The sequence below is a fragment of the Sus scrofa genome, chromosome 14 (genome assembly GCF_054392235.1).
Source record: "Sus scrofa isolate SSC_HxYL_T2T_F1_AM1 chromosome 14, Sscrofa_HxYL_maternal_Yorkshire_Landrace_v2.0, whole genome shotgun sequence".
Classification (NCBI taxonomy): domain Eukaryota; kingdom Metazoa; phylum Chordata; class Mammalia; order Artiodactyla; family Suidae; genus Sus; species Sus scrofa.
Window position 1 is genome coordinate 145,859,579 of NC_139396.1, and position 13,931 is coordinate 145,873,509.

The window sequence follows — 13,931 nt, forward strand, 5'->3', positions numbered from 1 at the left end:
GATGAATTATGGACCCTAATGAGATTTCAATACTGAGCAAACAATAAAAATTTATGCATTGCATAGTTGCCGTGGCCTTTGGCTCCATGGCTAGTGTTCCACCCTTTCAACAGCTTCAGTAATATAATATCCAGCTGGCTTTGGAGGTAAGGAAAATTTGAGGGGTGAACTGAAATTGTGAGAAATTATTTGATGGATTACTTTGTCAGAGTAATGCACGACCTTGGCATAATTACCATGGCCACCTTAACCCTTGAGGCAGGTGGTGACATAGGCACACGGGGCCTAGGTGCCAAGCCCGTCTCCGCCCATGAGCCTTGCTCTCCTGGTCCCCAGTGTCCGTGGGGTCCAGGCGCTCACGAACAAATGCCGAGCAAGCACATTCCTGTCCTCTGCAGCAGGCAGTCGGGCCAGCGGAGGAGCTGTGCATTTCCGAGAACTGTTGTCTGTGTCAGGGTGGGAAGAACCAAACAAAAGGCAGACCGACCTTGAAATAAAATGGGGCGAAGGTGGGGAAAGATGATGGATATCTTTTAAAGCAATGCTGAGTTTAAACATAATGGCAGGCGCAGGCACCTTCATTTCCCTCTCTTATCAATGCAGACCTTGAACTTAATGGTTGTTGGCTGCCTTGTCCTTTATAATGCTCAAGTCTTAACATGTGATTGAGAGCAGATTCTCCATGTGTGCATGTCCATCTGTAGCAAATCTGCCAGCCTGTTTCTTATACTAGTTTTACTTTGGAACCATAAAGTCAGTCCCATTTTGTGAATGAGAATCAACCTATTATGCACTAAAATAGCTACACCCAGCACCCACTCTTGGGGAAGAGAAGTTGGCCTATAGGATAGGGCAGCTCACATTTCAGCGTTCTGAGGCACTTGTCAGTGTGGCCTTAACAGTGAGAAACCGCGCCCACCCATTTCTGGGTTTTATTATGATAGCAGAAATATATTTGCCGCATATTGACAAATTCATTTGTAGTAAACAGAGTCCATCTTAATTCTAAGTTCTAATGTTTTCAGGCTAAATCGGGGGATAAGTCAATGTTTCAGTTTGGCACAGCCAACCACATAGTCCCCAGAAATAGCCTTTGACACTTTTTAAAGCAAGTCAGCGGTGTACTTAGGCTGTTCACAAAAGGCTTCATTCTTGTCTACAAATGGCAAACCTCCCCTTCATCCCAAGCGTGCCCAGCTCAAGTGAGGTTGGAGAAAAATAGACACTTCCCCTGCGTTAAGGCACTTCTCCAACTCTTACTCTCATCAAAAAGAAAGATTTCGAGGTATAGGTGGAAAGCATGCCTAAGTAAGGTTATCTTGATTTTCATTTAACACACCCACCCCCCCTGAGTTTTTTAAAGGTCCGTATTTCTGCATAGTTGAAAACATAGATTCCACCCTGGAGAGATCTCTGGGCTGTTCATGTTACACTGTGAAGCCATGTGTTTTCACGTTGGGGCAAAACTCAAAATGTAGACAGATCCCTTGGCCCCTGTTGGCTTTGGATTTTAGTCTTTTCATTGTTCTCCACTGTAAACTTATACAGAAAAACACCCCTGCACCCCTGAATATAAGCATGGCCAGTAATGTTTTCCCGCAGATGCCAACGATGGAGCCAAACAAGGTCCAAGGGCAGTGAAAAAGGGGAAGGAAGAGGGGCAAAAGGCCATGAGTGCTGTGGCTTGGGATGCGGGGCTCACCAGCTGCCCCGGGTCCCCTCCCAGAGGCAGCCACTTCCTTAACAGGCCTTGTCAGCACAGTGACCATGAAGGCCATGCAAAGAAGCCCCTCCCCAATATAGGCAGCCCTGGAGCTGCTAAGACCCTGCTCAGCCAAACAAGGGGATAGTCACAAAAATCATAATTATATCCCAGCCCTTTGATGTTGGCTGTATGCTCATCACTTCATCCAGTTTCTCTCATTTAATCCTTATTAAACCCTATATGTTAGGTATTGTTATTATCCTGAGGCCCAGATTGGGAAGGACTTTGTCCAAGGTCACACAGCTGAAGAGTGGCAGAGAGCCAGGATCCAACCCAAGCAGTCCAGCCCCGAGGCTCCCACTCTGATTACCCTCGTCCTATGTCATCTTTCATTGATTCTTTGGAGGTTGCCTGCTTGTTAGCATACCATAACCTGATCCAAATTTTTCTGCCTTGTCACCTACTCTTCCACTTATCAATCTTTTAGCAATGGGTATAAGATGTTATTATAAGTTTCTCACTTCAGATAAATCACTGTTCTCATACTATTTTGCTCATCAGTAAAAAGTACCAAAGCAGTTCTTACCACTGTGCACCAGTATAATTTCGATGGCTGGAATAAATAAACAGACAGACTGGTGTGTCCTCTTGAGCTCATGGCCCTACTGCATTTGGAGGATTCCTCTGGTCCAGACAGCCTCATGACTTAAAGCTTTCCATAACTGCTCTCCTGCGAACCCATCCTGCACACCTAAGTGTTCTTGAAAGTCCTCAGCGGCTTTCACTTAGGCTTTGTAAATATCTTCCAGAGTCCCCATTGATGCATTCTGTGGATTAAATGCCCCAAATTCCTCCTTCGGCTTCCCCCTAGAACAGTGGTTCTCAACCTTCTAGGTCTCAAGACCCTTTTACACTCATAAAAATTATTGAGAGCCCTGAGTTCTTGTTTGTGTGGGTTGCATCTATCAATATTTTTCATATTAGAAATGGAAACTAGGAGTTCCTGCTGTGGCACAGTGGGATCAGCAGCATCTTGATAGGTTCGGTCCCCAGCTTGGCACTGTGGGCTAAGGATTCTGTAGCTGTGGCTTAGGTCACAACTACAGCTCGGATCTGATCCCTGGTCTGGGGACTCCATACGCTACAGGGCAGCCAAAAAGAAAAGAAAGAAGGAAGGAAGGAAAGAAAGGAAGGAAGGAGGGAGGGAGAAAAGGAAGGAAGGAAGGAATTGAAACTGAGAAAAATTTAAATATATACAAACCCATTTGTAGGTAGTAGTAATAAACTGATTACATATGAACAAACATTCTATGAAAAGTAACTATGTTTTCTACAACAAATGAGTGGGATGGGGACATTGATATATATTATTGCAAATCTCTTTAATGTCTGGCTTAATAGAAGGCAGCCGGAATCCCATGTCTTGTGACGTCACCCATCTAGTAGCCTCTAGAAAACTCTACTGTACACTCATGAGAGGAAAAGTGGGAAAGACAGATAACATCTTAGTATTTTTATGAAAATAGATTTGACTTCATGGATCCCCTTAAAGGATCCTTGCACCACATTTTGAGAACCAGGCCCTAAAATGCAGATGATACTTGCAAAACCACACTGATCAGAATTAAGGAAGAATAAGTCTCTATGCAAAAGGAAGGTGGTGCCCTGGGCTGCAAATCAGCCTACCTTTCAGCAGTGTCCCCTGTGCTTTTCCGGGCTCCCAGGCAGTTAGTTCTCTGCTCCTTTCCTCCAGATGTATAGGCCGGGCCAGGCCCCTCATACTCATTAGATGTCAGAATTCTGAGTCTTGTTTTCCACTAGACAATGAGCTTCTTGAGGACATGAACCGGGTCTGTTTACTCTCATTCTCTAGTATTAAGCACATGCCTGACACATGGCAGGTGAATTTTGCAGAACTGAATAATGTTCCATGATAAAGATACTTGCAGACAGTCCAGGCATATGAATATGTTGATTTTTTTTTATGAAAACCCAGGTATTTCTCTTCCTCTACATCATTCATCTGTTCATCAAATATTTATTGATACCTAAAATATGCCAAGTGCTAGAATAGGTAGTGGATACAACAAAAACCAGGGCAGACTTGAGCCTTGCTCTTATACGATTCCATTTCACAGAGGAGATGATCAAGAAAAGAATAATACAGGTTGAAAGAGATAAAGAGGCTGCCATTGGAGTTCCATTGTGGCACAGCAGGTGAATGATCTGGCATTGTCACTGCTGTGGCACAGGTTTAATCCCTGGCCCAGGAACTTCCATGTGCCCTGCCCCCCTCAAAAGAAGAGGCTGCCTTATCAAAAGGGGAGGTGAGGCAAGAAGTTGTATTTCTTCAATCTGGAAGGTTGACTTTGACTTCACTACTTCACCATGCCAGCTGCCTTAGAACCCAAACAGCCATTTGCTGGTCTATAGAGTTTTTTGTTTAACAGCTGCATTGAGATATCATTTATATACCATACAAGTTACCCATTGGAAGCATACAGTTCAGTGATTTATAATAAATTCATAATTCTGCAACCATCATGATTTTTTTTTTATTTTTTTATTTTTTTTTTACTTTTTAGGGCTGCACCCATGGCACATGGAGGTTCCCAGGCTAGGGGTCCAATCAGAGCTACAGGTGCCGGACACAGACACAGACACAGCAACATCAGATCTGAGCCATGTCTGCAACCTACTTCATAGCTCATGGCAACGCCAGATCCCTAACCCACTGAGAAAGGCCAGGGATTGAACCCTCAACGTTATGGTTCCTAATCGGATTCGTTTCCGCTGCACCACGACAGGAACTCCCATCATGATCTATTTTAAAAGCATTTCTATTATCCTAGGTGTTGCCTCATGCCTGTTTGTGTTGAGTCAATCCTTGCTTCTAATCCCAGCCTCAGGCAAGCACTGCCCTGATTTCTAGAAATTTCATGTAAGTAGAATCATATACAGTACATGGTCTTTTATGTCTAGCTTCTTTTGCTTAGCATACTGTTTTTGAGGTTTATCCATAGGATAGCATGTATCCATAGGTTGTTACTTTTTATTGCCAAGTAGTATTCCATTGTAAGGCTGTATCACATTTTATTTATCGGTTCACTAACTGATGGACACTTAGAATATTTCCAGTTTGGGGCTGTTATGAATATGCTGCTGTGAACATTTGCCTATAAGTTTTGTATAGGCATGTTTTCATTTTTCTTAAGTAGGCATATAGGGGTAGAATTGTGGAGTCATGTGATATGTATATGTTTAACTTTTTTTTTTTTATTTTAACGGCCAAAGTGTTTTCCAAAGTCAATGTACCCACTTTACATTCCCATCAGCACGTTTGGGGACTCCGTGTCCTTGGTATTGTTAGTCTTTTTGATTAGGGACATTTGGTAGGTAAGTTGTGCTGTCTCATTTTAATTTGCATTTGCCTAATGACTAATGAGGGTGATCATTTTTTTCATGCACCTATTAGCCATTTGTAGTCTTTGGTGAAATGTCTATTCAGCTCTTCTTTAATTTTATAATTTTTTAATTGGGTTATTTGTCTTTTTAGTGTTGAATTGGAGGCTTTTATTTATTTATTTATTTATTTATTTATTGTCTTTAGAGGACCGCACCTGCAGCATATGGAGGTTCCCAGGGTAGGGGTCTAATTGGACCTACAGCTGCCAACCTACACCACAGCCACAGCAACACCAGATCCAAGCCATGTCTGCGACCTACACCACAGCTCACGGCAACGCGGGATCCTTAACCCACTGAGCGAGGCCAGGGATCGAACCCACAACCTCATGGTTCCTAGTAAGATTCATTTCTGCTGCGCCATGACAGGAACTCCTGGGTTTTTATTTTTATGCTTCTAGATATTCATCTTTAATTGTATATATAATTTACAAATAGTTTCCTCCAGGCTGTGGCTTGTTTTGTTCTTTTGTTTGTTTTGTTTTTCCTTAATGGTGAATTTTGAAAAGTAAAAGCTTTTAACTTTGGTAAAGTCAGTTTATGAATTTGTTTTTTTTATTTTATGGATTGTGCTTTTATTGCCTTACTTACCTAAGAAATCTTTGCCTATCCCAAGGTCACAAAGAGATTCTTCTAGAAGCTTTATAGTTTTAGCTCTTGCACTTAGGTCTGTGTTCCATTTTGAATTTTTTGCATGTAGTATGAGATAATGGTCTGAGTTTATTTTTTTCTTTTTTCTTTTTTTTTTTAATCTTACATCATCTTAATTTATTTTTTGGCCACCCCACAGCATATAGAGTTCCTGGGCCACAGTTCTGACTTACACTATAGCTGCAGCAGCACCAGATCCTTTAATCCACTGTGCCATGCCAGGGACTGAACCTGTGTCCAGTGCTCCAGAGTGTTGTCAGTCCTCTTGCACTACATCAGGAACTCCTGTTTTCCTTTTAAATATGGGTATTTAATTCTCCTAGCACCATTTATTTACCTTGGATCTTTTGTCAAAAGTGAATTGATTGTAAGTGTAAATGTTTATTTTTGGAATTTCTATTTCGTCCCATTGATCTATAAATCTGCTCTTATACAAATACTACACTATCCTGATTACTGTAGCTTTATAGTAAGTTCGAAACCAGGTGATATAAGTCCTACAGTTCTTTTTCAAAAAATATTTGGCCACTCTAGTTTTTTCCATTTACATATATATAAGGATTGATTTTTCAGTTTCCACCAAAAAAAAAGTTTTCTCATATTTTGATATGGATTACTTTGAATTGTCACCTTAACAATATTGATTTTTCCAGCTCATGAACATGGATGTATTCTCCATTTATTTAGCTCTTTAATTTTCAGCAATATTTGGTAAATTTCAGTATATAGGTCTTATACTTATTTGGTTAAAGTTATTCCCAAGTTTTATATCCTTTTTGATGTTATTTGAATTAAATTGTTTTCATAATTTTATTTACATACAGTTCATTGCTAATATGTAGAAATACAATTGATGTTTGTATATTGATCTTGTATCTTGCAACCTTGCTAAATTTATTAAGTCCAGTAGCTTTTTTTAGATCCCCTTAGGATTTTCTACATACAGAATCATTTCATCTGTAATGAAGATAATTTTACTTCCTCCTTTGTAATCAAGATGCTTTTTGTTTCTTTCTTATGCGTGATGGCATTGGCTAGAACCTTCAGTGCAAGGTTGAATAGGAGTAGTAAGAGCAAACCTTCCTGCCTCACTCCCCTTTATCAGGTTGAAAAAGTTCCCTTTTATTTCAGGTTTTTCGAGAATTCCCATTATGAATAATTAATGGATTTTACCAAATTTTTTTTTGTATCTAAGATGATCCATGTGTTTTTTGTCCTTTATGCTATTAACACAGTGTATTACATAATTGATATTCATATGTTAAACCAACCTTGCATTACTGGGATAAATCCTATTTGGTCATGGTATTTAATCCTTTTAATGTATTGCTGGGTTCATTTTTGTAATATTTGTGAAGGATTTGATGTCTTAAGTTCATGTTGGATATTTCTTGTGATGTCTTTGTTTAGCTTTTGTATCAGGATAATGCCGACCTAATAGATGAGTTGGGAAGTATTGCCTCATCCTTTATTTTTCTGCAGGAGTTTGTGTAGGATAATTTTTTTTCTTTTTTAAGTATGTAATAGAATTCATTAGTTAAGCCATAGAGTGCCAGGCTTTTCTTTTCACGAAGATTTTAAATTACTAACCCAATTTATTTATTTAATCATATATCTATTCAGATTTTCTCTGTCTTCTTGAGTCAGTTTTTATAATGTACATATTTCTGGGAATTTCACCTAAATTGTCTAATTTTTGGCATAAAATTGTTCAGACTATTCCTTATACTCCTTTTAATTTTTATTAAGTCAGTAGTGATGTTCCTCTTTCATTCTTGCTGTTGGTAATCATGTTTTCTTCCCTTTTTTGGTCGTTCTAGCTAAAAGTTTACCAGCTTTCTTGATCTTTTCAGAGTCAGCTTGTGGTTTCATTTATTTTCCCTGTTGTTTTCTGTTTCCTTTCTCATTGATTTCTCTTCTATTCCTTACTGCTTTTCTTCCTGCTTCTGTTGGACTTAATTTGCTCTTTTTCTAATTTCTTTTTTTTTTTTTTAAGTTTTATTGGAGTGTAGTTGATATACAATGTTGTGTTAATTTCGGGTGTACAGCAAAGTGAATTAGTTATACATATGCATATATCCATTCTTTTTCAGATTCTTTTTCCATATAGATTATTATAGCATATTGAGTAGATTTCCCTGGGCTATACAGTAGGTTCTTGTTAGTTTTTTTCCTAACTTCTCAATGTGGTAGCTTAAATTATTAATTTGAAACCTTTTTTTTGCCAAGTGAGGCAAACACATCTCCCACTAAGTTCTGATTTGCAGCACCCCGCAAATACTGATAGTTACTGTTTTGTTTTCATTCATTTCAAAACACTTTGTAATTCTTATTGCAATTTCTTGTTTAACTCATAGATTCATTAGAAATTTGTTACTTAAGTTTCTAATACTTGGGACTTCCCAAATTACTTTCTTCTGTTGTTGGTTTCTAATTTAGTCCTGTTGTGATTGGAGAACATACTTTGTGTGATTTAAATTCTCTTTAAGGTGTTTAATGGCTTATATATGGTCTATGCTGGGTCATAGTGCACGTGATTTTTTTTTTCTTTATGGCTGTACCCACCACATATGGAAGTTCCCAGGCCGGGGATCAAACCCACACCTCACAGTGACCCCAACTGCTGTAGTCAGATTCTTAACCCACAGCACCATGGCAGGAACTCCTGATTTTATTTTTTTAATTTTTTCTGTTATAGTTGATTTACAGTGTTCTGTCAATTTCTGCTGTAAAGTAAAGTGACCCAGTCATACATTTATATATACATTCTTTTTCTCACATTATCCTCCATCACATTCCATCACAAGTGACTAGATATAGGGGAACTCCTAATTTTAAAAAGAATGTGTATTCTGTTGTCATTAAGTGAGTTGTTCTATAAACATTAATTAGGTCAAGTTGGCTGATAGTGTTGATGTCTTCTACATGTTTACCGATTTTCTCTCTAGTTATTCTACCAGTTTTTTGAGAGTAGAGTATTGAAATCTCCAAGTATAATTTTCGAACTTTGTATTTATCCTTTCTTCAGTCAGCTTCTGCTTCATGTATTTCAGGACTTGGTTGTTAGATATTTGTATGTTTATAATTGCCATACCTTCTTGATGCATTGACCCTATTATATTTATGAAATGTCCCTCTTGGTTTCTAGGAATATTTCTTGTCCCAAAGTCCATTTGTCTGATAGGAATATAGACATTCTGGCTCTCTTATGTTTACTATTTGCATGGTATATATAGTTCCTTATAACTTTCAACCTATATGTGCTTATGAATCTAAAGTGTGTCTCTTTAGACAGCATATGTGTCTTGTAGACAGCATAAAATTGAATCTTTTTTTATTCAGTCTGACAGTCTGCTGTTGATTGAAATATTTAGTCCATTAACATTTGTATGATTTTTTATCTTGTTGCATTTATGTCTGCCATTTAGCTATTTGTTTTCTATATGCCTTGTATTTTTTTTTTTTTTTTTTGTTCCTCTGGTTCTTCTTTTCTGCTTTCTTTTTTTTTTTTTTTAATAGATTTTTGTGTGTGTGTACCATTTTAATTCACCTGCTGATTTCTTAACTACATTTTTTATGGTTATTTTCTCCATCTTTGCTCTGGGAATTGCAATATATATCCTGACTTTTCACAATTTACTTCAGCTTACTACTGACTTAGTTCTAATAAAGCATAGCAAGTTTATTCCATTAAAGCCATTTTTCATTTTTCTCCTCTCTCATTGTACCATGATTGTCATTTCTACCAAACAATACTGAGTGTTGTAATTATTAATTATTGCTTATGCAATTTTTAGTTCTTTAAAAACATTAAGGGAAGAAAAGAGAAAATATATAGCTATACAGTCTTCTATATGTACTCTCATATTTACCATTCCCAACATTCTTCATTTCTTTCTGTGGATATGAGTTACTATCAGGTATCATTTCCTTTTGGCCTGAAGGACTTCATTTAGTATTTCTTATAAAGTAACAAAAAATTCTATCATTCTTTGTCTATAAATGCCTTTATGTCACCCTCATTTGTGAAGAATGCAATTGCTAGATAAAGAATTCCGGTAGACAGGTTACTCCCGCACCCACCTTGAATATGTTATCGAACTGCCATCTCCCTCCCTGGTTTCTGATGAGAAGTCAGCGATCAATCATATTGTTGTTTGTTTGGACATAATGAGTTATTTTTGTCTTGCTGCCTTCAAGATCTCCTCTTTCAGCCATTATTTCATCAAATATATTTTTCTGCCACCTTCTCTCCCCCTTCTCCTTCTGGGATTCCCATTGCATATGTGTTGGTATGCTTGTTGTCACACAGGGCTCTGAGGCTCTGCTCACGTTTTTTCAATTTTTAAAAATCTTTCTCATCTTCAGATTGGATGATTTCTATTGACAAATATTCAAGTTCACTGATTTCCTGTGCATTTAATTTATTGTATTTTTCAACTCTTCAAGTTCTTATGGTTCCTTTCTCCCTATTGAGAGTCCCTATTTGTTGAAGCATTATTATCATCATTTCTTTTAATTCTTTAAACATAGTTTCCTTTCATTTTTTAGTATGCTTACAATAGCTGCTTTGAAGTCCTTAGCTGCTAAATACAACATCAGAGTCACTTGGAATCAGTTTGTATCAACTCCTTTTTTTCCTCTGAATATAGGTCAGCTTTTTTCATTTTTCTGCGTGTGTGTGTGTGTGTGTGAGTGTGTGTGTGTGTGTGAGTGTGTGATGTCATAATTTTTTGTTGAAAAAGAAACATGATATATTGTAGCACCTCGGGGTTCTGATAGTTTTAAGTGTCTTGCTTGAACAGTCTGCAGGATCTATCTCCCTGCAGTCCGCTCACTTCTTGCTTTTTTTTTTTTTTTTTAATTCTTATTTTTATTTTATGAGCCTGGCTTCCTAGGATTTGCTCCTTTGTACTCATAGCTTAGCGACCAGCCAATGATTAAGCAGAGGTTGTGCTCAGAAATCTTGAACCCATAAGGCTTCCATCCTCTGCCAAGGGATCTGTATGTGGGTTGAGGAGAACATTCAAAGTTCAGCCAGTTCACAAGCCTGTCTTGGCTTTGACTTTTCACTGGGATCTCTCAGGTCTGTCCAGCACATACGCATACTTTTCCAATCAACGAAAGATGTGCAGGATGTTATAAGGCACATCAATGGCCCTCTCTTTTCTGCAGGATTTCTCCATCATGTTTTTGGTTGTTCTGTCACTCACTCCAACCAGGACTAACAGAATTGGGCTGTTTACCCCATTCATTATCCTACAGTTTCCTTTTTTTTTTTTTTTTTTTTTTTTTTTTGCCTTTTGTCTTTTGTCCTTTTAGGGCCGCATCCACGGCATATGTAGGTTCCCAGGATAGGGGTCTAATCGGAGCTGTTGCGGCTGGCCTATGCCAGAGCCACAGCAACACCAGATCTGAGCCACCTCTGCCACCTACACCACAGCTCATGGCAATGCCAAATTCTTAACCCACTGAAAGGTCAGTGATTGAACCCGCAACCTCTTGGTTCCTAGTCGGTTTCATTTCCACTGCGCCACGACGGGAACTCCATTTTCCTACAGTTTCCTTTTGTTGACAGTGCCACTGAGCATGAGTTTTGCCTTCTGTTCCATATCAAGTCAGCCTTCTCTGGAAACCCTGGTAAAACCATCATTCTAGCCAACTAGGCTAGGGGGTGAAGTGGGGATTTTCTTACCCAAAGTTCTGCCAGCTTTCTATGAAAAAAAAAAAAAAAAACCACTTCTCAATTTGTTTTTTTGCTTTCAGTCATTATCCAGAGCCCTGAAAGCCTAGATTTAACAATTGTTCCATTTTAAACTCATTTTGAGGGGAGTGAATTTGTTGACCTCTTCACTCAAACATGAAAGTCCCCTGGTAGAAGAATTTTGCTCATCTGTATAAAGAATGAAGGATGTGGTTGTAATGAAAGGCCTTATCCTTGACTCCTTATTGATGCTGGCCCCTTACTTCCCAGTGCTCTCTCCCCGCAAAGAGCTTCCAGTGCCTGTGGTTCCCAAGAGGGGTAACGACCAGCTCCAAGGGCTTTCACTCCATTCATTCCCCATTGGCAATATGACTGTCAAAGTCCCATCTGCATCTGCTTCCATCAGTTTCGAATCCGAGGCAGCTCTTTGCCCATTAACTGACCCTAAGGCAACAGGTGGGACCTGTTTGGGGCAGAAATGTTGAAGAAAAATGGTCTAGTCATCAGCTTGTTTCACTTTCATTTATCTCTGTCATCAGGGAATATAATATAGATAGTATCAGGCCCAACAAAAGGTACATTCTGATATGATTTTCAGGTTTTTGTCTAGACAGAGAAGACTAAGCACCTGGATATCAGAAATGCCTACTACGAGAAATAAGAAAGATGGGCTCAGTGGAAAGCCAGAGGGGGTAACACTGCTTGTTCGCTTTCTCTCCCTATATTCTTTTCCTTTTTTTTTTTTTTTTTTTTGGTAAAGAAAAGAGTTCAACCCCACCACCCACTCATCAGGTGATTGGAGACTGTAGTTGTAAAAATGTGCTGCAGGCAGAAGTTCTGAAAAATCCCAGAAAGTGTTGAAAACATCTCTAAACAAGGTATTTTTCTCCTGCACCTTTCTTGCTAAAGGTCCCAATTGCTGCCAAGAAAACTAGTGAGAATGTTAGCTGCCAAATAAAAAATTTATGAAAGTGTTTGGCAAAGGACTATCTCGCTGCTTGTTTTATACATTTCCACAAGGCACTTGAAGGCAGCTTCTTTCTCCTCCCCCCCCCCCCATTTTGGGTACGTCTGCCCTACTGATCACTGTTCTGGGTCTGTTCTCTAATAAAAGAGCAAGCTCCTCTAAAGTCGGATTAAACAATATAACTTTTTCCCCCTTCAGTAACCTCTGAAAATGGGAGGGAAATATTTTCAAATACGATGTGTTGCATAAAAGGGGGAAAAGAGATGCTGGGTTTGCTTGTTTAGAATGGGTACATTCGTTAAAAAAAAAGAAGAAGAATCTTTCAATGAATGACTGTAGACTCTTTGTGGCAGAAGGAATCCTAGAAATCCCTTAGCCCTTGGACACCACCACATGGACCACTTTGCAGACAAGGAAGTGGGGCCGAGAAGGAGACAGTGTCCTGGCTAAGGTCGCACAGCCAAGCCCACCTGGGAGGAGAGGCTGGCTCCCTCCTTACTTAGTGCCACACTCTACCACCCACCTCACAACACAGCCACGTCAGTTTTGTTTGTTGGGGGACCCCCCCCCATATGCACTTATAGTGTGTTTTATGAGCATTAGAATTCTAGGCTCTCCTGCTTTATGAAAATTAAAACATTTCCTTCCCCAAAACTCTTTTTTAAAAAAGCTAACGCCTTGAAAGTGAGTCAAGATAGGGCAATACTACTACTGAAATGGCACTGCCTGCCCATATCAATTAAACCTCCAGGCTGTGTCATTAAATGTTGACACGCACCTTTAAAAGGGGGGGGGGGAGGTGTTTAGAAAAAAAGTTTGAACCGAGTTTGGATGTTGATAGTGATAATTACATAGGCTCATGGACACCCTGAAATATTTTGCCTGCCTGTCTGAGAAAGTCAAATTATCTGTCTCAGTCTTTTCAAAACAGTTATCAGATTGTGCTTTCAGTTGTTAATTAGTGCTGTTTCGCACACATTTCATCATTCTTACTTATTCAGAAGGCGGCCTGCACCCCTGTTCCTTGCCTGCCTTCTGTCTGCAGAGGCATCTGCGTGGCTGTCACACAGCCGGCGACGTTGAAGCCCAGGGCCGAGGCTGCGGCTGCCTTTTGCTGTGTTAAGGAAGGGAGTGTTATTTGATATAAAGTGCTGCGGACAGACCAGGGGGAAGTGGATGATTTCAGACAGCGTTAGGAGGTAACCGGAGGAAGATGAGCTCTCCATGAGGCAGATATCATAAGCAAATTAGAAAACCTCCCCAATTAGTACAAGAAACCCAGATTTGTGCTCTTTGTGATCTTCTGCTGAAAGGCAAAGTGTCGGTGTTATGGGCTCAAGTCTTGATTTAAGTTGAAATGTTGGCATTTCCTATCCGCGCATGTTAGTATCTGAGCCTGTGTACTGGGCTAATAAATGAAGTAAATCCCTCTTCCCCGC

At 39.3% G+C, this 13,931-nt stretch overlaps 1 protein-coding gene across 8 annotated transcripts in view; it reads left to right on the top strand.

Moving 5' to 3' along the window:
* VTI1A (vesicle transport through interaction with t-SNAREs 1A) overlaps nt 1–13,931 on the top strand; it is a 368,523-nt gene that overhangs the window by 331,605 nt on the left and 22,987 nt on the right. The window contains exons 8-9 of one of the 8 annotated variants that reach the window (XM_084994277.1): nt 4,558–4,646; nt 5,961–9,516. The exons of 6 other annotated variants lie outside the window; for them this stretch is intronic. In XM_084994277.1, coding sequence (XP_084850403.1) covers nt 4,558–4,630 — 73 coding nt within the window. In that variant the 3' untranslated portion in view covers nt 4,631–4,646; nt 5,961–9,516. Of the gene's footprint in view, nt 1–4,557; nt 4,647–5,960; nt 9,517–13,931 lie in introns of those variants that run through there. One more of the 8 variants, XM_084994276.1, reaches the window with a different exon arrangement.